Genomic DNA, 26,585 nt, shown 5'->3' on the forward strand with positions numbered 1-26,585 from the left:
ACTGTCCCATCTGGAATTTGATGTTCACGAGCTTCATCTTGTACTTAGGTGCTCAGATTCCACAACCTTCACTACCTTCAGTGTCAACTAAAGAAAGACATTAAAATATCCAGAGGGATATTAAAGACACGAAAATCTAATCATTCCTGTAAATGGAAATGCTTAACTCTCACAGTTTTAAATAAAAACAACACAAACAAAGTTCCAGTGCTTTTTCATCTTAGCTCCTTGGTGGAGTTCTTATTTGAGGAGAAGAAACATTATCTTCCCACTAAGAATTTGGTAGCTCTCATTTTTTTTAATGTGTCTATGTTGAACTCCAGACTTGTTCATTATCTGCTTCTGAGAGATGGTGGAACTCACCAAGTTTCATAAAGCAAAGATGCCCTTTTGAGGGTGTTAGAGCTCCAGGGTTCTGTGTCTGCAGTAGCAGACCAGGATGCCCTGGGTCAGTTATGAAAGATGTCTCAAAGTGACAAAATATCATCTTTTCTGGTGTTATATAGAGCATTCCGAGGACATTTTCCCACCTGCGGCTGTAACCTGCTGTTTCTTCTCATAAATGTTTGGTCACAGCCACATGGTTGGCAGGTCAAAGCTCAAACAGTGATGAGGCAGTGCCATCATGACTTTCTTTTACTCAGAAACATGGAATCTGCTCAAAACTTCATTCCTAGGACACTATCAAGTGTGCAAAGAAGCAGAAATACCATGGGCACTTTGGGGACTAAAGCATTCACCCTTATACCTTCAGGACTACGTGTCCCAAGAAATTCCATTTCCTCCTCCTCTCTTTCTCTGCTGTCTGTGTTCTCTGACACACCAGAGTAATAAAGAGGTGTCCTTAAAAAAGTCACTAATTAATAGGAAACACCTTTTAGGAATGGAAAATCACAAACCTCTAAGAAGTTTGGTTCAGCCTTAAAGCAGAAGGCTAGACAAGGTGAAGAAGCCTTTTTTTTCCTCCAAGTGAGTTAATTCCTTTTGATACATATCAGCAATGATTTAATTAAACTCTCCTGAATGCCTTGAGTCTATTCTGTGCAAACCTGTAGGCTGAACAGGAATCCTCTTGAGAACCCTTGGATCCATGAACATGGATCCATGATGGCACGCAATCCTAGGCTGGATAAGTCTCCTGGATAAGCCAATGCAAAGGCTGTGACTCTACCACAGGCCCTGAACTAGAAAGAAAAAAAAAAAAGGTTCTCTTCTCTGTGTCCCACTTTTAAAATCTAATCCAATTGCTGCAGCAGAATCAGAATGGATTCCAGGGAGTATCTTTAGCTGCCCCAAACACAGAAACAACATCTCACCTGAAGCCGTATTTTAGACTATGACTTCTTTAATTATTATTATCAGTCCCACAGAAATTTCCATGACTGTGGCAAAACCGCATGAGGGTAGGTGGAAAGTATTCAAAGGACATCTGGTTTTGTTTCTTGTTTTTATTCCGTGTGCTCACTGTAGGGGGTAAATGGTGCAATGGAAGGGAAGCTGTATAATCTTCCCCACAGACACCCCAAAATAGCTTTCTTAGCGTGAGTCCCCATCTGCATACATTATAGGTTTGTTAGGCAGATATGGGTTCTCGTGGCTTTGACCAGGAGACAATCCTGACAGGCTAGTTTGTGCCTTGGCTCAGCACCAGACACCCCAAGGCCTTCACTTGGCATTTTGTCTCTGTCCCTGACATCACAGCACTGTCAAATGAACCACACCCCCCCTTTATCTGAGGGCACGATGGAAACTCTTCCTTCCCCAACACCCACCTCTGTCCAAGGGATTATTCCATGGATATTGGTGCTGACACTGCTTCAGCTGGAGGTGTTCAGAGAACCTCAAGAGTTAAACCGAAACCTCTGCAGCTCAATCACTTTACATTAAACTCTTTAATAGCAAGTCATCTCCTGCAGTTTAAAGTATCCTAAATGTTTCTGTTAATGCTTGGTACTCTGAAATATATGATAAAATATGAGGGATTTAGATCAGTTTGCAATAAGAGACCATGCCCAGCACCCTTTTAATATTTTGACTTCAGATTCCCATTTTTATCACTAGGAGCACAGAAATTTTAAATCCTTCCCATAATTATTCTTCTGAGAGTTTTAGCAAAGCTCAATATTTAAATTAGGATTTTACAGCCTTTAATCTCTCTGGCTTTCCTCAGAACAAGGAAATGGTAAGAGTTAGCCTAGATAACTGGTTTTAATTTAAGCTAATCATTTGTGCTTCAAGGAGAAATCCGTGTCTCTGGCTAACTTCATGATTTTATATGGCCAGAAAGGAATAAAACTGAAATGGAGTTGCTCCTACAAATCCTCAGCGCAAATACCAAAATTAGTACTGTAAATTCAAGGCACATTTACTTTGAAATGTATTGCAAGAATTCCTACCACCATTTATGGCCTTCTGAGTAACACACAAATAGCAGCCAACAGACCAATAATTGTTCAATGGCTTCCATCCTCACTATGGACCAGATTTTAGATATCATTAATCAAGTACCATCTTATTCCACGAATAGTCATTCCAATGATACAGACTCTCCAAATAAGGACCTATTTAATGCAAGTAAGTCTAATAGTTTTGGTATTGAACAAGAACAGGCTATACAAATATAAGCTTTCAAATTTGCATGGAAAAAGTCATGTTTAAGCCTTGTTCTACAGTATCCTCAGTGCCATGGATGTCCTTTGTTATGAGTTAAGTGTTGGGAGTGCTCATTACAAGAGAAAGGTCATACCTTGCAGAATTAGCCTTTGATGGACAGGGCAACCAGGAATTTGACATATGCTTAAATTTTGAACTGCAAGTTTTCCACCAGCACTGCAGTCTAGTTTAGTGCAACCTTCACCTTGTAGTAACTTCACTGACATTTTGTCTAAATGTCTGTCTTCCGTGGGTGAGTGGCAGTGAATTATAAACTTATTAATGTTACATGACTGCTATCAAGCTCTTCATTCAAAATTAACCTTTTTTCTCACAGAAACTGCTTCTGTTGTACAGAAAAAGCCACCTTGGCTCCTTAGTCCCAACTTAAAAGAGAGTCTGGCTCAGAGGCACACATTTCTGTGAAGGCACTGAGGAATAATTTATCCTTCACTATTTCATGATGTGTCTTCCTAACAAGCACCTGTTTATCTTCATCCACACAGAGTAATTTAACCTCTCTGCATCCCACTATAACATGCCTACACCATTCCTGTACCCTATATCTGTAAACAATCACTCCTTCTGGAAATCACAGAAGTTCTTTCCACACTCCAGATCACTTGAAAACTTCTGAGAAAATAGGAAAAAAAATGTAATCACACATATGAAAAAAGGAAAACAAACACACCAGTGGAGAAAAAAGGGGGGACTATTTTTGGCTAAATATTATAATAATCTAGCATTAAAATTGATCAATAAATGAATGTCCTTATTGCTACCTGGGTTCATAGACCAGATATTCCCTATATTCTCTCCTGGATTATATTTCTTAAATGCTCAATGTTTCATATCCAAGCAGATCACTTTACCACAGTACATTTGATAGGCCAGAACAACAGGCATATGCTTAAGCAAACCATCACCCACAACAATAGGACAGAAATTTAAGTATATCCAGAGAGGAAATTCAGCTCAGAAGTCTTGGCAAATGAAATTTTATAATGAGGAAGAACCAATCAATACCCACGAGAAACTGAAAATCTATGCATATGCATCTTCACCCACAAAGACCGCACAGTCATTGCAATTACTTTGAGCCTCGCAGCCTGGTTCCAGATTGTTCCATGCAGAGACCATAAGCTTCAGTGAAAAATGCTTCAGTTTTTTGGCTTATTTTAATTTTTATTTTTGAAAGCTTAGTGGGAATATTTGACCCTGAGAAATTGCTGGCTCACAAGCATCCAGGATGGGCTTCTCTGTATTAAGTTACACTCCTCTATTCTTAAAGAAGGAAAGGATCAAAGAACTGCCCTTCATCCAGGAATGAAACAGATTAGTCAAAAGTTCTTTTTGTAAAGTAGGAAAGACCCAAACTGAATATAACACTCTTGGATCAGAAGTGATTCAGAATTCAATCCCATCAAGGACTGATGGAGGATCAAATGTTATGAACTGTAGATGTCCAGGAGTGCTGCTCACTTACATATATAAATGGGACATAACTAAAATTAAGGCAATGAAGAGAACTAACAAAATTCTGTCACTTAATTTTCAGATTTCTCAAGTTTATAAGTTTTTTGAGGCTTTGCAAGACTTGTATTACTTGTACTTTATAACTCTCCAAGCTGAACATAACTTTGGCCAGATCTTCAGCTGCTAAAAGAAAAACATTTTTTGATTTCAGTGACTAAGGCATCTACAAATCATCAGCAGGAGAAAACTTTGCATGATCTAAGCTATTCCTTCTCTAAGACAGATTACCAACACTGAGCACCTTCATTTTTTAATTGCTTGCTGCAAATATATTACAGAATCATGAGTGATTTATTGTTCTGCTACCTGCAAGAGCACCAAATGAAATGTATAACTGTCAAGGATCTTCCCAAAAGATATTTAATTAGGAACTATCAGGATTTCTTTAGAAAGGAACAGTGAAACTGGTATGGAATATAAACTTGCAAAGGCAGAAGAAGTGTGACACTATCAGATCATTGCGGTAAATTGAAAATGTACTTTGGTCATTCTTGCAAAGTATTTCTGTACCAGAATGGGGGTTCCCATGTGTATAGCCAGCACAAAGCCAAAAACACACAGGCTACAGGACAGAAAAGATTATTTCTGCATTTACATTTTAATTCTATGTATTTAACTAGTCATAGTAATGTCTAAGCATAAGAATATTTGATGCCTGGAGTTTATCTATGGGCCCACTGAAAGGATATAGTTAAATTCACTTCCAGAAGGGAGATTATAAGAAATTATTACAATATCACACCTGTAGTATGGAGATTTGTTCACATGGGCTAAACTGCTTTATTACAGAAAAATTTACCATATTTTTTTCTTTACCATCAAACCCTTTCTTGAATAAGGACGGATCATAGATCCCAACAGTGGATCACAAGATACCACAGGGTCCACAACATGATCTGTAGCTCACAGTCACCATGTGGTAGAATCATGATCACCCTCATGAACCCCTTAAATAGTAGATTTTCGAAAGACTATAGTTCTACTGTGAAGTGGCAAAGAATTTTACTAAAGGAGGTCCAGATTTCTCACTAGAAAGTTTTTTTTCTTGTTTCTTTTTGATGAATGCCCCCCTTCAAAAAAGATATTATTCAAATTAGATGGCAACTCGATACCTGCTTAATTTTATGCCATAAACACATAAAAGACTTGTTTACATACTCTGTGAACTATAATACAGTCAGCACATGTACTATGTCTACCTTTATATATATATATATATATATTTATATATAGTTTCTCAAACATTAAGTGTATTTCTATGAAAATACTTCTATAACATTCAAAAAACCACAAGATGCTTCAACAGCAATTTTTGTGAGATCTGCTGCACTAACTATAGCAGCTTTAACCCTGACTGTCTCTTTGTAGAGTCCACATTTGCCTTTAATTAAGACCTACCAGACCACAAACTGTAGGTTTGCTCCATTCAGCAATTCCCTGCAGATCCAAGGCAGCCAAAACATATTTTAAATGGGATTTCCTATTTCTTTGCCCTTCCACATGAGGATCTGCAGCCCAGATCCCATGAGTTTTGCAGACCCATCCTACCTTCCATGTGCTCCACATAGCAATACACATCGTAGGTCTCGTTGGGGAAGCGGCGCCCATATGTTCTGACTCCTTTCTTTCCCATCTTATCTCCAAAGCAGCCAACTCTTGGATGTCTAATTGGATACCTGGAATGCAGCACAGTTAGATTTATTATTAGGGCAAGTCAGCAGTTTAAGCCTGCACAGTCAAAGCATATAAATTTTGGGAAAGTGTGTTAGTGGAATGTTTAAATGCCTCACCTCACAGTCTGGTCAGACACCCAGCCAGCATCACACTGCTCAAACCCATCCTCATAGGCTGCTTTCAGTTGCTCTGGGCTTGCCATCACAGCACCGTTGTCCCGACAGGTCTGGTGAGCCTGTGTGAAATTCAAGGTGTACCTGCTGGTCGCTGCACGGTAGTGAAATACAACACCTGAAAAAAAACCAAAATTTTTTGTTAGTGACATGTTTTCTGTTGTTCCTGCAGCCATCATTGTGCTGTAACTCTGCCTAGACATTGTTAGAATGCTGAAACAGATAGGTAGAATAAAAATAGTAAAAGGCTGAAAGATATATTTGATATAAATGATGTTCCCCCTCTAGTGGTTGATACCAATAATGATAAAATACCCCCAAAAATTGTGCTTTTGAAGCACATTGGTTAGCCTGATCTAGTTCTATAATCTATTCCTAATGTGTCAAAGCTTACTACAAATACTAAATTTATAAATATATGGCTTTTAGTCAATTTTTCATAACCACCTTTTCCTGCGCATGATATGAATGATACAGACAAAACAAGGTGTGCTTTTATTTGGGGTTTTTCTAGTTCTGGAAAAAGACTTGACAACTTCAGCTGGATGTTTTGAGATGAGGTCTACAGTTAAGATGGTTTTGGTTAAGAAAGGATCTGTCTAGAAGCCACATTCTGCTTTCTACATACACATAATTCCCACTGAACTTGACAACAGCTGAAACAAACCAAAAAGGGCACCGAAGTGGCAGGAAACAGCAATTCTACCTTGCAAAACCACTTCCCCCTATTACCACTGTCTTTTATGGTTTACTATCAAAGGAGTGTCCCCTGATTGTCTCTTAAAAATAACATCCAACCTCACTTATTGCACTCTAAATACTTCAGAAAGCATTGCAACACCATAAAACATCCACAGAATGACAAAAAAACAAGCAAAGAAAATAGAAAAAGCCTAAACCATAAAATGTTCCTTTTCTCTGATGATTTCACTGGAGTACTTCATGATGAGGCAATAATATACTGTAATACAGTTTGCAAAAATGGTGACATTTTAGCAATAATGATTTTTAAAGTATTTGTTATTAGAGCATTGTTGAAAGATGGAAAATGTCTACTAATTTACAAGTAAAAAGAAATATGGGTCACTTAGTGAAACAATGCAAGAGGTTGCAACACATTTAGAAATACTTTTCTCTTGTAGACAAATTCAGTAAAATTTTACCCCTTATCAAAGATCTACATATGGGCAATAAATGGAAAATATACATTTTTAATCTTGTTGTGGTGGAATAAGGAATTAAAATAGAAAATTTTATCTGAGAACTACTCACAGATAGGTTAGACCTTGGCCATCAGACATAAATTTCATCAAAGTTACTTGCAGAGTAACAGGAAATGAAAGAGGAAATGGTGGGAACCCCCATCATTTGATGTGGAGTCACACACCAACTGCAGCCACTAACTGGAAACTTGCAGACCACGAGCATCCCTATAAAATGATTTTTCAGAGCCACTGACAAAACCTACCACAAAGAGTTTCTTCTGAGCAGTGATGTAATTTCACCTTTGAACGGACCCACAAGTTGTTTGGCAGCAGTGACAAGCAAAGAATACGCCCTGAAAAATTATGGCTGTTTGCATCACTAAATTAAATATCCCAGGTGAGAGATTTGGTCATTAAGGGTGTTAAATTGCCAGATTAATTCACTGCATTATTTGGCCCGGGCCCCATGACTCTGTTCCAAGGAGTTTCTTAGCCAATTTCAGCAACTAGCAGAGAACAGGGAGAGCTTCCAAAGGGCATCTTCATCTGCTGCTGGGAGCCAAAGGAGCATGACAGGGTGGATGGGGGCCACACTGCTCCAGCCAGCCTTGTTGCAGAACGAGTCAGGCAAGAGCAAATAATCACATTTGGCATCTAAAATCTTAAAATAACAAAAAATATTCTTTGGAGGTTATTTTTTTTTAAAGATACTGTCTGCACTAAAATATTTATTTTAATATATTCAGAATTTAGTAACATGGGCTGACACTTTGAGGAAAATACCTGCTGCTATAAGTGAGCATTGCTGTATCAGTAGTACAATAATAAATAAAAACAAAAGTTCAGGTGACCTGCTTGGTGTTCTGAGTCTAAAAGTAAAAAATGGGTAACTATTGCAGAGCTCACAATGGAAGCAGATAAAACATTTACCCTGAATCACAACTACAACCCATAATAATATTCACAAGCTGAGCATCTGCCTTTACTCCATATTATTGTTGAACATGCACAGACTTTTTAAAACTTTCCTTTTTTTGGGAAACACTGATGTTTCTGCAATAGATAATGTTTGGTACCAACTCTGTAACTCAGAGTCAAACCAGAAACGTCCAAGTATGTGAAGTAATTTTTCTATTCGGTTTTAATGTTAATTAAAATGTATTTTGTATTAATTTAGACTAATTGCCTCCTTTTTTTCTTTTCCCAAGGTTGCTTAACTAATACTACATGACTTCAGCTGGGCACAAGAGCCCTGATTCTCAGTACAACCACAAAAACTTTCACTACCTTAGCAGGGGATGGCAACATATTTCTCTGAAGTTGCACTTTTAAAAAAAGCTTCCTGTTGCTTAAATATATGAGTACATTCTCCATAACCAGCCATCTCACCTCTCATTTCTTCTATATTGGAAGTAACCACTGCCATTCCTAGCTGACATGTACTTGGGATATCCCTGTGACACCTGAATAAGGGACTAAAGAGTTAATATCCCCACCAATTTATAGTGGATTTTGCAGTGAGCTAAGAGCCTTCTGGTCAATTGTAAATCCTGGAAAGGAACTCGGGGAATGCTTTGTTCTCCTCAGCCTGATCCTAAAGGTAAACTTCACCTATTCTTAAGAGCTGGAGGCTCTTCCATTTCCATGGAGGAGGAGCTGATGGACATGAAAGAGCCTCCAAGATGAATGGGAAGGAGGACGCCACTATGCATAAGCCTGTGCAACAGCTGCAATAATTAGAAGACCCCCCGGGGCTAAGAAGATTAAAGTGCAGGGCTTTCATTGTTTCAGCTAGACAGAGAGAGGGGCAAAATCCATTGTCCCAGCCTTTGCACTTTAAAACATTTGTAAAGGTTTTGGTTTTTTTTAATTCCCCTTTTGTCTATTTCCTCCCTGAAATAAAAAAGGCAAGGAAGGAGTTGCCCTAGGAACAAATAAAGCAACTGGAAAACAGACTAGAACAGTATAATGTTGTCACTGAACATCTGGCAAACAAAGTCAGCGTAATTACAGGAAGGAGTAGCAGCAAGGAAGAGCACTCACAGGGACATAATTTGTAGCATCCAAAATTCACTTCTGTCAGAGCAAGAGTGAATGGCTTTTAATCATTTATCTCATGTCTTGGATCAGAAAATGAAAATGTAAAGTATTTAACTTTTAACAAACCAGAGTTTCCATGGGTTAAAGCCTGGTTTTGTGTTTCCGCACCTGTAGGTTGCAACTTTCCTGTAGTACTTGACAGGGTATGGTGCACCAAAACCTTGTGAAGCAGCAGGGGAAGTTAGTTTATTAGCTCCTGGTATGGCTAATAAATTACAGTTCACTCTCAGTAGTGAGCTCAGGCTGCTGCCACATGTGGTGTTGGATGTGGCCACATAAAGCCTGAATTTCAGAAGTTGTCTCATACAGCAAAGAGAGAAAAGCAGAAAAGTTATGATGGCAGTGGTTGTTATTCTGTTAATTTTTGCCTTTAAATGTTGGACGCTGTGGTGCAGACTCCCGAAATAAGCCCCAGCCCACTGACAAAACTGCCACGCATTTTGATGACTTTCCTTGCCTTTAATGCAGAACAAAACTTACATCACAAATACACCCCAAAATAGAGGTTACAGGACTGAGCACTGTAGGAAAGGAAGGAACAGGGCAGGGTTTTCAGCTTCCCGCATGAATAATTCATGTATGTCCCTCATTTGAGGTTTTCCACTCATCTTCTGACCCCTGTCTTAGCGTTTGGCAGCCTGAGGAGCAGGCTTGCCCTGCATCAGCAGGAGCTGCCTTGCCAAAGCCTTGGGGAACTCACTGTGAGGAGAGAAAGTGCTTTCCAAGCCCTCTGCCCTGCACCTGCTGCCCTGTAAGGATAGAGATTCATGGCACTAACTGTGTCTTTATTACCTAGAAATAAATTTCTCTCTCCCATCCTTCAGTGGTGGCTACCAGTTGTGCCCTTCCCTTCCCAGGGAGATATCTTAAAAATGCAGAAGCCCACAATAATTTAGTCAGAAAGGAAGCACAGAAGTTCAACATCAAGGGGAGGTGAGGTTTCAAGACAGGTAAGCCTAACAGATTAAATAAAAACATCTCTTCAAACGCTTAAGAGATAAAGCAGGGGAGTTCTTGTGGAAGGAACAGATTAATTAGGTTGTCAACATATCTCTCAGGGCTAACAGCCCCTTTGAGTGGCAGCATTCCCACATAGAAACAACTTTCATCAAGTATTATTATAATGCTTGTAAGAAAGATGAGTTTGCATAAACATGAAAATGTGAATTGCCATCTACCCTGCTTCCCTAATTGCTGCTTCTTTCCATTAACAGCATCAGTATTTTAAGCCTAGGATTTTCTTTACTGGCTTTAAAAAGAAAACAGAAAAAAAATTGGGGGAAAAAGTCCCCCAGATTTGCAGCAGAATCAAACAGAAACAACCAAAATGAGGCCCATGAAAACAGTGGACTCCCAAAAAATCAGTAAGAAAAGAAAAAAGTGCTCTCACTTTTGGGAAAAAAGTATTTACTGAGAAGTTGTGACAAAAGAGTGAGGAAACTGGAAGAATCCCATTTGCCAGTTTGATCTCTTTAAATCAAATTATCTCCAAGGAAGATAAAAATTCAGCTCAATGAGTTCTTCATTCAGATTTAGGGTTTTTTAACTACATTTGTCATACACGTTATTTTTTGTTGTCCAATATCATAGCATCACATAAAACAAGAATTTAATTAAATATTCAATTATGTTCCAGGATAAAGAGTAGCAAGCATCCCGTTTCACTTCTAAGTCAGCTTTTTACAAGGTAGGTCAAAAATATTTTATACAAGTGGACTTCATTACAGCTAGAGAGAAGGAATAAATGTGGACATAGAAAGATACAGCAATACTTTTTAGAGAATCCTTTCTGGGATTCAACTCACCAAAGCTGGCTTTGCTAAAGGTTAGAAGCCAAGTCTAAAATTGTCACCTGTAAATCTCTCAAATCAGTCACCAGGGATATGGAATGGCAGAGAGCTCATCTCACCCAAAAACATTCAAAAACCGTGAGGCCAAGGACTCCCAATGGGAGAGAGTTTGATCTGTGGGTTTAGTAACATTAAGAAACGTTGGAAGAAAATCTCAAAGCATTGTAGAGAAATGAAATTACAAAAACTGACAAAGGAAGATTTGCTCCTGAGACAAGGGGAAGATTTCAGAGGAACATGCACAGAAGGCAGAGAAGAAAATACATGGAAGAAAAAATGAGTGTGAATGACTTATTCTGGAGTATTGGACTTTGATGATCCTAGTGGGTCCCTTCCAACTCAAAATGTTCTGTGATTCTACATTTCTCTTCTTGTAAGAAGCTGAAGCATCTTAACATCGTGATGCTGTTGGATTCATTCTGAATACCAAATATCCTTGTCTGAGAGGTTGATGTAATTACAGCAACAACCAGGGTGTGAGGAAAGCATTTCCCACAATTAGAAATAGGAAAGGGTGTATCCAGTGGGACAAAACTGCCCCTCCATGGGCACCATCCCCTGGATCACGGACGGCTCTGCAGATGCAATTAACAGGCAGGGCAGATATCTGGCTGCCCTGGGACTTCCTGCGTGGGCTAAAATTGTTTCCCCTCCTCGCTCTCTTACACTTTCACCAACTGCAAAATGAAAAATAGCAACACTGATTTCAGAGGTGGAATATGGGAAGCACCTAATCCATATGAATGGGTGTTCCCACTTGATTTTGGGATTATTAAAGGCAGGTAGCACAGCACATAGTGTGGGGACTCGCAATGCTGAACGAATGAGTTCAAGGGGCCCAAAATGTCCTTCTACTCCTACTTTGCTACAACTTTCCTGTCACTCTTTGGAAGCTTTTACCTGCCAAAAAAAAAAATGTAGCAGAAATATGCAATGCAGAAAAAAAGGTAAAGTGGGTGATGAGAAATGTATCTTCCTTGTGAATAACAACTAAGGTAACCAGCTGTGGTTAAGGGGTGGCTTAACCTGTAGTCCAGCTCTAGATATTAAAAATCCACAGACATTCCAAAAACAAATGGAAAAAACCATATCTGCTCAGGACTGAATACTATAAAGCCTCTGTGTGAGTAATTCCATGGGTGACAAGTCTCTGACAGTAATAGAGTAAATATTTAGGTTTGCCCTTTGATATAATCTATTGTTGCTTTCATTGGAACAGGACACTTGGACAGCCAGATCTTTAGTTTGAAATGGTACAGACACAAGTTTGTTGTTAATCACATATGATTATGACTTTTCAGAATTTCAGAAGTTCATTTGTCATCTAAAAGAGCAAATTAACTGGATACTGGCATGCAAATTATCAAATTTGTCAGTTGTGATAGCTAAGCAGAAAGAAAAAATAGATGCACAAATACACGCAACTTTTGTAGATGGTCTTGGGCTTGAGGCTCAGGTAAAAAAATAATTAGGCATTAAAAGCTTTACTTTCAATGCCTAATACCAACTATTCATCTTGTACAGCTTGACTGAAGAAAATCTATATGCTACAGAGAAAGTTCCTCTTCCTCAGAAATCCCATTTTTAGTTCACAATACATTCCATCACTGGTAAAATGCATTTGCTTGATGGACAGTGTATTCAACAGCAGTTTTATATACCCAGCATACCTAAAGGATAGAAATAGCAATTACAGCAATTTTATTCAAAATAGCTCTCACAGATACCTGTCATGTTACTAGCAAAGGTTAATTTGAAAAACAAGCAGGGCAGCTGTCTAAGCTTATCCCTCTGGCTTCATTGATGCTCAATTGTGCTTTTTGTTTGAAGGTTTAAAATTAGGGAATGTCCATAAAACAAATGGAGATCCTGAGCCTAATAAATCTATTATCATGGCAAAAGAAGAATTACACCTGAAGAATTACTTCAGAGCAATACTGATATTTTTTGCTTACTTCATGTGAGCATAAAATGTGCAAAATAACAAAAGTGGTGATAAATTTGCCAGGACTTCATGAGTCACCCTGCAAGCAACAGCCCCAGCTCCACCCAGGAGAGCTGACCAAAGCACGGTGCTGAAACTGCCCTCAGCTCTGGAATTACCTCAGTTGACATGGAAATACCCCACGAAGGACAGGCAGTACAGAGTTCACAAAGGAGTGTAGAGGAGATCACTTGTCTTCAACTGATATCACTTTGGGGTGCATATTCAAAAAGGCAACACAATGGAGATAATTCACTTTTTGGACTAAAGGTTTTTGTTTTCACACTTACAAGCTGAAATCATAAGAAACCATAAAGCCTCACTGAAAAAGGGGCAGAAGATTTGAGTATCAACATTCACAAGAAACTCTTACAAGTCTGATAAATGACATTTGTTTACATAACACTGTAGAAAATTGAGAATGGATGTTATTTTTCATTGGGTTAAGCTTCTTCCTCTCCTGAAATTTTAACATTAAAGCAATCATGGAAAAGAACAGTCACAGAAAGAAAATAGAGCATGTGAAATTTTCTTTGAATTGAAAACATAAATGTAATCAGTTCATCACTTTGCAGTGTTTTTCCAGGAGCACTAACTACAAAAGCTGAATAACATCAGATATTTTATTGTAGTAAACATCTACTGCTCCTGGATATAGATATATAGTCAAGGGAGCACTTGAAGAGGAGTAAGGAATGCCAAATACATTTGCTACTAAAAAGTAATGTTCAAACCAGGATCCCTTTTGCTTTTTTCATTAGGACCAACAATTTATGAGGTTATGCAGGCATTAGTGGCAACATTGATTTATTTCATTTCCAAATTAAGACCACACCTTCAAATCCTTTTATTGAACCTATGGCAACAGACTGTTTACGTTAGGTAAGGCATATTGGAAGAACAATGCAGTGTTAAGCTCACCAAAAAAATCTAAGCCAAAGCTATAATTTCCAGCAGCAGATATTAATGCTTGTTTTGGGATCTAGTCATTTGAGTAAATATTGGACTTCCAAAAAACACAGAACTGCAAAGGAGTGCAAGGCAGGGTCCAAACCAAGGCTCCTGCGAGCAGATATGTCCACACAACACATTGTTCTAAGTACACACAGTAAACCTGGGTCCAGAATTTGCCTATGCATGGCACAGAGCCTGGGCTAATACATCCCGCCTTTCAGCACAGTCTGTTAGCTCAGACTTGGTGCCAAACTGACAAGGCTGTACAGCAGTAGGCTCTGGGGCAGCCTCTGTGCTGTACTCGATGTGCTGGTTAAGTGGCTCCTGGGAGAAAAACACTTATAGATCAGATATTCCTTTTGTCATTATTTTTTGCATAATCCCCTGCAGCTCCAGACTGGGGCAGAGGGGTTGAAAAGCTGGAAAAGGCCCTGAGAGTGCTGTCCCTGTGCTGGGCACTGCTGGGGCCACACCTTGAGTGCTGGGGGCAGTTCTGGGCCCTTCAGATAAGAGAGACATTGAGGGGCTGGAGCACTGAGGGAACAGAGCTGGGGAAGGGTCTCGAGCACCAGGAGTGGCTGAGGGAGCTGGGGAGGCTCAACCTGGAGAAAAGGGGGCTCAGGGAGGAAGTTCTCAGTCTCTGCCACAACCTGATGGCAGGATGGAGTCAGGTGAGGATTGCCCTTTTCTCCCAGGGAACGAGGGACTGGATGAGAAGAGGAGGCTTCAGGTTGTGTCAGGGAAGGTTTAGGTTAGATATGAGGAAATACACCTTCCCTGAAAGGGTTGTCAGGCATTGGCACAGGCTTCTCAGGAAAGTGGGGGAGCCACTATCTCTGAAAGTGTTCAAAAAAATGCATGGATGTGGCATTTGGAGACATGGTTTAGTGAGCGAACATGGCAGTGCTGGGTTAATGGTTGGACTTGATAATCCTAGAGGTCTTCTCCAACGTCAATAATTCTATGATTTTGAAAGTCCTGTCTCTTCTGTCTCTCTACAAGCAGACTTCTCCCCCTCAAAATTGTGGAGGCTGTTTCCTACAGTGATGGCAAGCATACTGTTATCACTGGACACTCCACATCTAGCAAACCCCTCCACTAATTGTTTTCCTGCAGCTTCTGTCAGCTCTGCCCACACAACCTTTACCACTGCGTGAAAAGTAACTTTCTTTGTGCTTGACATTCCTGCCGCAGAAAGAGTGGTTCTGATGGCAACATGGTTTGGTACATCATGAAGGGCCAACCACAGCTTCAGCTGCAAGACTGTCGCTTCTTCTCATTCTACACAAACAAGGGCAAATTGCTGAAGATGCTCCTTTAAATACTCCCTAGTTCTGTGTTAATTACTAAGTTTTACTAATTTAACCAGAATTAGTGTTGGTTACAAATGAAACAGACAAGTCCTTACCCTCAACAGCCAGTGAGACAATCCCTTGTGTATCCTCCACTCCGTACATGACGTCGCAGCGATAGACCCCAGCATCACTTGCACGCAGCTTCGAGAAGGTCAGCGAGGCGTCACCCGTCTCTTCTGAGTGAGCTGGGACAGACACTCTGTCCTTGTAGCTCTGACCTATCTTGATGTTGCCATTCTGGGCCACCAGGACGGTGGTTTCTTTCGCGTCTTTCCTGCTTTTATCCAGTTCCACCTTTGACCACTTGATCCGGAGATACTCAGTTGCATAGCTGGAGGCTATGGTGGGGGTGGTTGAGAAGAAGCATGGCAGCACTGAAGTCCCAGAGAGAGAACCCTTCACCACGGTTTTTTTTTCTGCTTTAACTAGGAAAAGAGGAGAGAGGGAGGAGAGAAAGGAGAAATCACATTAATGAAACGGGAAACAAATATGTTTTGTTGTTATTTAATGATTTGCTTGCACAAGACCTGAAACACCTGAACCTTAGCTAATTTGACTGGTTAGGATAAGATAAAAAAGAGTTTTTAACAATCTTAGACTGCTGCTGGAGCCCTTTTCTCTTTGGGCAAATTTTAATTCTGGTTTATTTTCTCTGTTTGTTACAGTCACCAAGTTATTGACCTTTGGAAACTGGTCTGAAATTTCAGGTGACAGATGAACTGCAAGGGTTGTTTCTTCAATTGACAAGAAGAAGATCACTCTGAGTGAAAGATGATGAGTTATCTCTCACCTGTTGCTGACCAAAACAATATATATATGGGAGCTTACTGGTATTTACACCTTGCCTTTCCTCACAGCAGCTTGTTCACGTGCTCCTGTCCTCAGAGGAAAGCACAGCCCATGACTTTGCCCACATGATATCCCTGACTCCTCTATTCTTCCAGGGTTTAACTCTTTTTATTGCAGATGTGCTGAAACAAAAGACTTTTCAATGAGATTCCCCCAAATAGTCATTCTTTCAAGGTTGTTTCCTTGTAGCCTCAGGGCCTTTAACACATTGCAGAAATTAATTATCTCAGGATGTTAGGCAAAGAAGGAAGTAAAGCACGGAGAAGGTCCCTGCTTGGCTTAGACTTGACGTGATAGGACCTTTATCATTTTCATGACATCTCCAGCTGCAAACACTTTGCAAACACTTCCATCTGACAGTATCCCGAGGGAAAAGTTGACTACTGTTCATCCAACCCGCACACAGCAATTTGAAAGAGGATTTCTGATGAATTTACTTTTTTATGCACTGTTATTTCATCATACATGGCTTAATGAACATTAAAAGCTGATGCACAACAGAATCTATTTCACCTCTTTCACTGTCCTGCACTCTAACATTTTTTGAAAGGTGGAACTTGGTCATCATTGTGATGAACTAGGAGTCATAAAGTTTAGAAGTATAATAAATTATATACTAGACACCAACAAAGTGATACATGAAGTAGGAGACACCACTACATGAAAATTATCTAGCTATTTATCTATAATAAAAATATAATCTCTCCATCTCTCTGTAAAGAGTAGAGGATTGGGGGAGGGAGGGAAATTAAAGAAGAGGAAAAGAGAAAGAGAAAAAGAGATTTTTTACCTTTCTTTAAAAAGAATGCAAAAAAAAGAAGAAAAATGTAAAATTGCTCAAGTTGATTATTTTAACAAAGACAGACTACTTTATACAGGATAAAGTATTAGATAACAGTATTATCTAAAAAGGTTCAATAAAAGAATCACAGCTTGATGCCCAAGCATTTCAATAATAAAGCACTAAGGAGAAAAAGAGAAAAATTATCTGATACAGGGGATCCCCACAATGGAAGTACTCAGGTCCTTTCCATCCAGCCTCCCTAATTAGAATTCTTTGGGAACACAATTCAGATAGAGTCAAGATGATGGTATCAAAACTGATTAGATCAGAGACTTTTTATATCACCTTTAATTTCTGAAACTTCCCTGAGTTACAGTAGGTTAGAGATAAAGAAGCAGAATGAACTCTCAGTTCTATCAGTTGTGATGGAATTACTGCCAAATTTCACAGGTGGAAGATTAAAATCAGTCTCAAAATATTTAGTATTTATTATGATCTCTTATTATCTATAGACATTACAGGAAATTTCTTCTTAAATGAAGAATGACCTAGTTATAATTATTCTGACTGACAGAATTTCAACAAACATTTGAGAACATTGTTTCTGATTATGAGCGATCTGCAATATCAGCACTGAACCCCGAGGAAATTTCCTCTCTTTAAAACCTTCATATCAGCTAATGTAACCCTGGGCAAATAACACATATCCTAATGACATGCAAACTAGATCCAGTCTAAGTTGTTTTACATCCCAGAACAGGAGATTGTAGCTACAGACACATTTCTCTAACTCCAGAAAACACCACAGAAAAAACCCTATTTGTTTTGATGAGAGGAGGGAAGAAAGAGAAGGAAGAGAAGAAGGAGAAGGAAAAGGAGGAGAAGGAGAAAGGAGAAGGACAAAGAAGGGGAAGCAGAAGCTTTTTCCTACTGAAAAAAAAAAACCAAAACTATTTTTCTGATATGGTATTTGAAATATAAGATTAATTGATGTCCTGCACAGTTGTGAAAAGCCTGATTTCTAGCAGCAGTCCAAATTAGTTAATCTAGAAGAATTCACTGACCAGTGCAGAAAGCATCAATGTCTTATAATAATCCATATAGCCCTTTTTTTCCTTTTACCATTTTCCCTATGGTATACTCCATGTCATCCACTATCAATGGTATGTGATAGACTATTTCTTAGAAGGGATACGGAGGGCAAAAGTATGACCAAAATATTAAGTAACTCTTTGTAAATTGGAAAACAAGTTCAGAAAATCAAGTATTTGCCAATATTAATACCAAGTTTCCACATCATGTAGGACCTAGAATACTTATGACATCTGTACTCTTAAAAGAATGGGTTTGAAAATACTTTGCTTGCTGGCAATGAATATAAGCATTTTCCTCAGTTGCTGACTAACTGGTATCACTCAGGCATAATTAATTTATTAGAGAAAATGCACAGACAATAAAGGAATAAAACACACAGCTAAACCCAAATTACCTGGCCACAGCACTTATTTTGGCAGAACTCCCAGCAAAGTCAATGAGGGAGTTGTACAAGATGGTGGGACTAGAGTTGGTGCAGTTGTATTTCGGGCAGATCCTGGAGGTAATGTGCCTCACACATTGGGGATTTTTGTTGCCGTGCTTCCATGGTTCCTCCCAGTCCACTATTCCAGCTGCAAAGTCAACTTATCCTACCAATGACACATAGCTTGATAATTTCCTTTGGGGGTGGAATCAAGGAATTCTTGCTTGAGGACAAAGCCTCTTTCTCTAGAATTTGTACATTTCTTCTGTGGTAAATGTTACAAAATTCTTAAAGTGTGAATCCAAGGAGATAAAAAAAATTACAGAATTCTGCCCTTCTGTTTCACATCAGCCATAATGACCAGACTGGTAGGTCTGCAACGGACAAGGAGTCTGAAGAAAAGAATGCCCTACATGAAGTGACACTGCTTAGAGGAGTGATTTTGCTACATAATTAAGCTTAATTGAACTGATGTTGCTACTGACTATGCAGACAAATCTCACATGCTTAAAAAATAAAAGATTCCATTTATTTTTAGCTAAATTTATGAGGAAAAAAAATTGCATCTCATTTTTCAGTTCATCAACAACCTGCCTAGACATATGGTATATTGCCCTGCCTAGCAGCGGAGATAGAAAGGATCAATAAAATTATGTGTTTTCTTAATCCAGCCACTAGCACTGAGCCTAAGAGAAGTCTTTTCATTAACCACAAATCTCTAAATGAAGATAATGATGAATTAAATTGAGTGCACCGCTCACACAAACTTGTATGAAACCGACAGCAGAAGTAAAGGACTGAGGCCCAACAAAAACACTCAGGGAGGCTTTTACTAGTTGGTTTGTGGTCTAAGCAAGAAGAATAAGAGAAGGAGGCATAGTGTGATGGAGAACTACTTTTATAGTCTGCAGGAGAGTCACAGGAAGCCAGGCAAATATAAATCTCAGCTACAGAATTCAACATAACATATGCAGACATTATAGACACGAACACATGTAGTTTATAGCACCCATGACACAAAAATGATCACACAAACTGATGTTTACACTGGCATGTTGTTTATATATTTTTGAAAGAATGTACCACACGCTACAATCTAGGGGATTTCTGCTGCCTTCTGGATTACAGAGCTTTCACAAAAGGGTGCTCACCCATGGCATGGCAAATAGACACTTAAAACAGGTAAGGAAAACTCCAGCATAATCACAGGGTCCAGCTCGTAAACTACAATACCCTAACACCAGTTCAAAGTGAGTAAATGCCATATCAGCAGCAGGCATAAACCTGGATGGTGAACTTCTGTCATTAATCCTTCACCTGTACCCGAGCAAAAAAAGGTCTCACAGAGGGACAGTCACGGAACCCAGAACCTTAAACTCCATTTCCTGCTGCCTCTTGACACATATCTGAGAATTCAAAGTCCTAAAGAACCCATGCAAGGCCATTCTCAACCTCAAAGGAAAAACACTTTTGTTACTACATAAAATCTAAGGAGAATGCTGTGCAAACACTGCAGGTATTTATGAATGTGACCATTCAAAAAGATGAGGGTGAAAAGCAAGGGCAGGAATAGTGGTGAGCGGTGGGAATTTGTGTCTCACAAAAGATTTCAAGGCTTCAATTTTGTGTTCAAATTAAGGATTTGAAAAGAAGAGATTGAAACTCAAGATGTCTAACACTTCAAAATGCTGAGATGTATTTTATTTCTGGAGTATTTTCAAACAAAAGAAACAGCTGCACATATAAAGATTCTGTAAGTCTTCTAACATTCATCCTTAAAAATATTACACAAACTGACTGACGTTTCTGCAAAAGAGAAGGATGAGAGTTGATCCCCGAGACTCTTTGGGATCATGAATTGAACGAATTTATGAAAAAGGAAATTTTTTACTCTTTGTCTTCCTCACCATGGCCATGGTTTGTTTAAGTCTCTCTATGGTAAAAGAATGGTCTTCAAAAATAAACCCCACAAAGTTCACAGTGTGTTCTAGGAAAATCAAAGTTAAAAATTCTCTCAAAAATTTTGGGCAAATAAGGATGGGTCGCAACCTGGTTTACATTCCAAAGAAGTCCTTACTGGGACATTCATCTAGAACTTTCTTAAGGACCAAAAATTCTACTCTGGAGATAACAGGAGCTTTTAAGAAGTAATAAAAAGAGGAGTAAGTTAGGGGATATCTAGAGATGCCCTGCTATTCCAGGGATGAAGAATCCACAACTTCTCTGGGTGACTTGTGCCACTGTCTCACCACCCTTACTGTAAAATATTTCTTCCTTATATCCAATCTAAACCCATTCTCTTTCAGTCTAAAACTGTTGTCCCTTGTCCTGCTCTAGTAAGAAACCTGCTTGAGGTAAAAATCAACTTTTTTTTTAGTTAGCTCCACTAAGCATAACAGTCTACTCCTTTATCTTTCAGGACTGCCTAAAGATTTTGCTAGCAACAGTGTTCAAGCCAGGCAGGAAGAAAAAAAAGAAAGAGTAAATTTGATTTTCCCGAAGGCTAAATTCAGCTTGAGAAATTCCTGGAAAGAGGAGGAAAAGAAAATAAAGAAAGATCTCGTTTTGAAACTTGGGAAAGCTGTTATCCCAATTTTGTGAGCCTGCAGCAACTGTAGGGACGTTGTCCTTACTGACTCAAAATTTCAAATAACCATGGCAACCACACATGAATACACACTCTAGTTCTAGCATGTAATTGCCAGGAGAAGTAGTAAGGGCTCTTTCCTTTCCACTTAAACTGCAGACCTGCAGCTGCCCTGACAATCCTTGCTCCAGACCCCAGCAGCTAAGTCCTGGGAAACACACCACCAATTGGACTAAATTGATTTTAATGAATGGTTCTGGGTACAACAGACTTACCTTTAGGTAGCATATATGTTATAACTAATGTAGAGCACATCCATAAGATACTTTTTATACTTAACAACATCTTGACCTAGAAATAAAGAACAAAAGGATAAGTTGTTAGTGTTGCATTGTGCTCTTAACAAGTGTTGTAACTCAGTAAATTAGTGTTTGTCACTGATTTCAGAAGCAGTCCTTCCTGCTTCCGGGGTGTCTCCTTTTGATAATTTATGAAGGAAATTTGTTATAATGATGATGTGCCCCTGTGGAATGTAGATCTATAATGAGTTCCAGGTGATTGAGTCCAGAGGGATATTCAGACACATCAGTTCCATTTGAATTTGCTTCTCATTCCCTTTACAGGCTCCACCTTTAACAACTGAAGGGTTCTCCACATGTATCATATGTACAGAACAATAATTGCATCTTCAAATAGTATTTCTCCATTTCTATTTCAGTTCATAGTTACACACACCAGACCTATAAACCTCTCAAAAATTTCAAAAGCATGCTGACAATAGCATTACAAACTCCACAGACACCAATAACTATTAGGGGTTTGTAAGTCCCTCATCCCTAGGTACCACCCAGACATCAGAAGAAATAACTTTCAGCAGCAGTTTTCCAAACCCTGCCATTGAAAAAGTTTTATCACAAAACCCTGATAATTGCTGTCAAAATATGCTACTTGGGTTCCTCACTTGGCCAAGTAGCCTGACTGACAGTTTTCTCCTGTCCAAGAGAGATTACTCAAAGTTGAGCTGTTCTAAGGATTCAGTGTAGTAGAGATTTATAACACAGAGATATGTCTGTGTTATAACTCTGGAACCTGCATTGCACAAATGTATAACAGAAAACATTAATACATTTAAAAATCTTCACAAGTGATAGTGAACATGACAGCAAGACACACAGAAAGACATCTCCAGAAAACTGCTGTTGACATCTTCAACTTCAGGACAGTTCTCTCCACAGTTCACAGCTGCGCCCCATAGGCCCATACTTCACACATGTCTTTGTGAGCTGCTGTATGTTCTGTAACATCTGAGCAGTTCAGAAAAGACACAAAACATCCCAAACCGAGCCTTTCCAATGAGCCAAGCTAAAAATTCCCACCCGCCAGGGCTGAAAACCCCAAAGACCTTCATTCCCTATACATGGATGGCCAGAGCCAGATGGTTGCACTAGGAAACATCTGCTACAGAGTATTCCCAGGGCGTGGAGGAAGAAATGCAGCTGCTTTCCACAGATCTGCCTGTGCGCTGCCAAGGACACCCCATCTCTGCCTCAGCCATTCAGGAGGGCTGAGTGTACAGTGTGATATCACTTATTTTGCAACATGAACTCCATGGAATTTGCGCTTCTCATGTCCCAAACAAGAACCAGGGACATCTTTGACTTCATTCAGTTTAAGCCCTATCTGCCATAAAACTTTTTCTGAAGACCCTAACACACAACCCCAACACCCAGACAGTTTCATGTCTCTGTACACTTACATAAGCCAACCTGCATGTGCAGAAAATAAAGTGGCTATTTAATAGCTAATCTTAAAATTCTATACTGTGCTCTGATATAAATTCCCTGTAGAAGGTTGCTGTGAGTGAGGAGGTTGCACAAATTCAGAACTGCAGACATTAAAGTCCTTTAAATGCAACAGACCAGCTCTGAAATACAGATAGTCACGTTTGCTGAGATAAACACTTAAATGATCCTCATTATTACACAATAATTAAAGAATAGAGAGGTCAGTCTGAGCCTACACAGACTAGAAGGCCCTTCAAGCAATGCTTGTATCCTGAAGCTGCTGGAAGCCCCAAGCACCAAACCGGTCCCTACAGTAACATAAGCTCTCTGAAGAGAGGACAGAAAGAAGACTGACAGAATTCTCCACCTCCCAAGGTGGTGGGTGATGGTCCTGCCTGCAAGACAATGTGAAAGGCTTCTGTGAAAGCTGAGTGGCTCCAAACCTTCTTTAGAGATTTTCTGTCCTCATGTGCTCTCGTATGTCACACATTGGCTACACTAGCAGCAAAAAAAAAATCCTGAACAGAATGTTTACAAGTTTAGCTTTCCATATTTACCCCCATGCTTTCTCTTCCTCCTCCTCCCCCCAAAGGCAACCTCGGCTTTTGGGACCAGAAACCAGGAGAATCAAAGACAATGGCCAAGAAAAAGAATAAAGTATTTTCTTTTTCCAGGACATGGGTTGCATGTTGCATCCATCTCCTGCTCCATTGTCCTGGTTCTGATCTGGAGTTCCTGGACACCTGACACATGCCAATGGAAGCCTGTTGCCCTTGGAAGCTTGTTGCAATACTGTCATGACACAACTGATTCCAGGTTTGGCAAAGACAAACCCTACAGCTCCACTCCCAGTCACTAAACACAACATGCACACCCACAGTGATATGTGAAAACAGAGAGGCAGCTGTGGAAGAACAATTTTTGAGGTATCCATGGGAACAGAAGAGAGCACTTGTGGCTGTGATGGTTCTAAGCTTTTTATTGAGTAGAGCAGGAATTACACCTGCCACACCAAGAGCTCGGATGGCTCCAAAAAACTGCACTGTTTGAGCACCGAGATTAATATGAGACATCTGCCAAAAATCCCCACCTGTCTATTGGAACACCACTTCTTGACTTTTTATAAATCTTCCTTATCCTGAAATGCTTACTGGAGCAATGAAAAACCCTGGGGGAATGGTCTGATTTCCAACCCGCAGGCTCAGGAGAGTGATTCCCAAACAACCCTCCGCACCTGAGGGTTGGTTGTCACGTTATGGTCCTTGGTGGGCTCCCATAAATACTCCTGGGTTACTGAGTGCTGTTCCCCTACAGCTGCCAGAATGAGATGTGCAATTATTCCTGACACCCTCTCCAAACATGCAGACCACAACAGCAGCATGCCGCTCAGTCCCCCAGGGCAGCCCAGCTTAGGGGAAAGTGGAGTTTTGCAGACCTGGTGCCAAAAATCCTCCCCAGGAGCCACAGGCAAGGCAGAGGTTGTGACTTACACCTTGCATCCCAATTCCCCTTCAGTGCTGCCCACGTTTCCAGGACACTGGCCTGTGGCTGCTCCTGCCTCCTCCCCTTTTGCTGGCAGAGGATGCAGCTGACTGTGTTCCCTTGCAGCCTCCTAAGCAAAATCCCTACTCTAAAACTGGTTTGTGTTTCCCATTCCTGCACTCTACAGCTCACATAAGTCTGCTGCCTGACTGCCATACTGCCTCTAAGTCCACAGCAATTAGCCAAAATCCTTTTAAACTTACGTTTTCCACAGGCATTTTTTTTCCCCCTTGGTGTCACTACACCCAGAGTAAAAGAAATCCATAACACTATGAGAAAAGCTTGCCAGCTAAAGCTGCAAGACTTGAGTGAGTGCTTAATTTCCACCTTCTATTAAAAAAAAGTATCTCACTTAACATGACCAAACTTGGGTTGCCTGCTGACTGGTTTCCAACTGGACTGATTCACTTTATTAAGAGCTACCATAGGCAGATGGATCTACAGTGGGAATTTGCACTGCATTTTTAAATGGGATGCAACCCTGAGCGCAGCATCTTTTAACCAAAAGTTGCCAAAGTCCTTGTTAAACTTCACATTTTTAAAAACTTGTAGTGGGGGTTCTCTCTGTGGGGACAGAGCATGTCTCCTATTTTTGCAGGCACTGCTACCTTCCCTTACTACAGCAAAAACTCATAGGAGCAGTAAGTTCTGACCAAATTCCAGCTTGTGTTTAGTTTACAATGTAAGCTTGATCTCACACCAGTGCTACTTTAATTTAATCAGGTGGTAGAACATCATCTCTCTCTTTCTGTTTAAAACTCAAGGTTCAGAAAGACAGTGAATTGTCCTGGTGTGGAACAGACTAAAGTTCACCATCCAAAAACTACTCCCATTTTTTCTGAAGCTGGGACAGTGAGGAATTAGCTGCTTTGATGGAGGTAACACTGTCTCTGAAGCCTGCAACTCCTCAGGTCACACTGAAGTTGATTCAGCACATGCTCCGCAGCCGCACTGTGAATGCTGAACGTGTTTCTTAAACACATAAAACAGCCTCTGCCCATCGACCCTCATAGTGAAAGTCAGAAGGATATAAAAAACTAAAAGAAAAAATAAAAATAGGAGGGAGGAACCCAACAGAATCTAGTACTGGAGAAGTGAAGGAAGGTTGCTGCTCATAGTAATGGGTAAAACAGTAAATTACAACTTCCCGGTGGAATCCCAATAAGCTGGAAACAACCAGAACAACTCTTGATACCTCCCAAGCCCTGAAACGTCACAGCTTCCATCCTTTCTCAAACATGCACACATCCTGCACTTTCTTTTGCTTCTGCAGCCCTTTGATCCTTTTACACTGCCTGTTTATTGCTGACATGTATCCACCTCACCATTAACGCTGTTTAATTAACTTTGCCAGTTTCACCATGTCTATGCTACATGATTAATTAGCCCACTGTGCTGCCATATGGTGCATCAGCCTGCATCTGATTCATTAGCAACCTCTGCTTGGCCTGTTATCACTTGGAAAGGTCCTCCTAAGGCCTTGCAGAAGGTCTTGGGGGCTACTGCATCATCCCTTCCTCATCACCTTCTGCAGCTGGGGGGGGAAATCTTCCACACTGAAGCCTCACTAGCCAGAGTGCTGGCTCTAGCCTGGGGCACAGATAGGAAAAGTGAGCAGAGCACAGTGTGTTCTGGTGGTCCTCCCTGTGGCAGTGCTGCCTCAGGACATCCCTCCCAGTCCCGTGCTCATTTATACCAGAAGTGGCTCCAGGCTCCGGTACAGCCATGCAGAGACATGCTGGAAAACTTCCAGAGGCAGTGTGTGGAGAGATGACCCAGAGTCCAGGAGCCTGTGGAGGAGCAATGAGCATACCTTGCTCCTCCCAGCACCACCCCAGTGCCAGCTCCAACTTCTGACTCCTGCTTTCCAAAGCCATTGAATATCCCAAGCTGCACCCATAAGGATCATTGATCATAACTTCTGGCCCTGCACAGGACCCCCCAAGAATCCCACCGTGTCCCTGAGACCATTGTCCAAATGCTTCTTGACCTCTGGCAGCCTTGAGGCTGGGACCACTGCCTGGGGGGCCTGGTTCA

General features: G+C 40.2%; 1 protein-coding gene across 4 annotated transcripts in view; it reads right to left on the reverse strand.

Annotated features, from left to right (window-relative positions):
- Window positions 1–26,585, reverse strand: part of VCAN (versican) — a 97,232-nt gene that overhangs the window by 67,133 nt on the left and 3,514 nt on the right. For all 4 annotated transcript variants that reach the window (XM_051806763.1, XM_051806764.1, XM_051806762.1 and 1 more), the window contains exons 2-5: window positions 21,498–21,573; window positions 15,537–15,908; window positions 5,979–6,153; window positions 5,737–5,864 (exon numbers count right to left, since the gene is read on the reverse strand). In XM_051806763.1, coding sequence (XP_051662723.1) covers window positions 5,737–5,864; window positions 5,979–6,153; window positions 15,537–15,908; window positions 21,498–21,567 — 745 coding nt within the window. In that variant the 5' untranslated portion in view covers window positions 21,568–21,573. The remainder of the gene's footprint in view (window positions 1–5,736; window positions 5,865–5,978; window positions 6,154–15,536; window positions 15,909–21,497; window positions 21,574–26,585) is intronic.

This window comes from Manacus candei, unplaced genomic scaffold (assembly GCF_025592945.1).
Source record: "Manacus candei isolate 608988 ecotype Guabito, Panama unplaced genomic scaffold, ASM2559294v1 h1tg000068l, whole genome shotgun sequence".
Classification (NCBI taxonomy): domain Eukaryota; kingdom Metazoa; phylum Chordata; class Aves; order Passeriformes; family Pipridae; genus Manacus; species Manacus candei.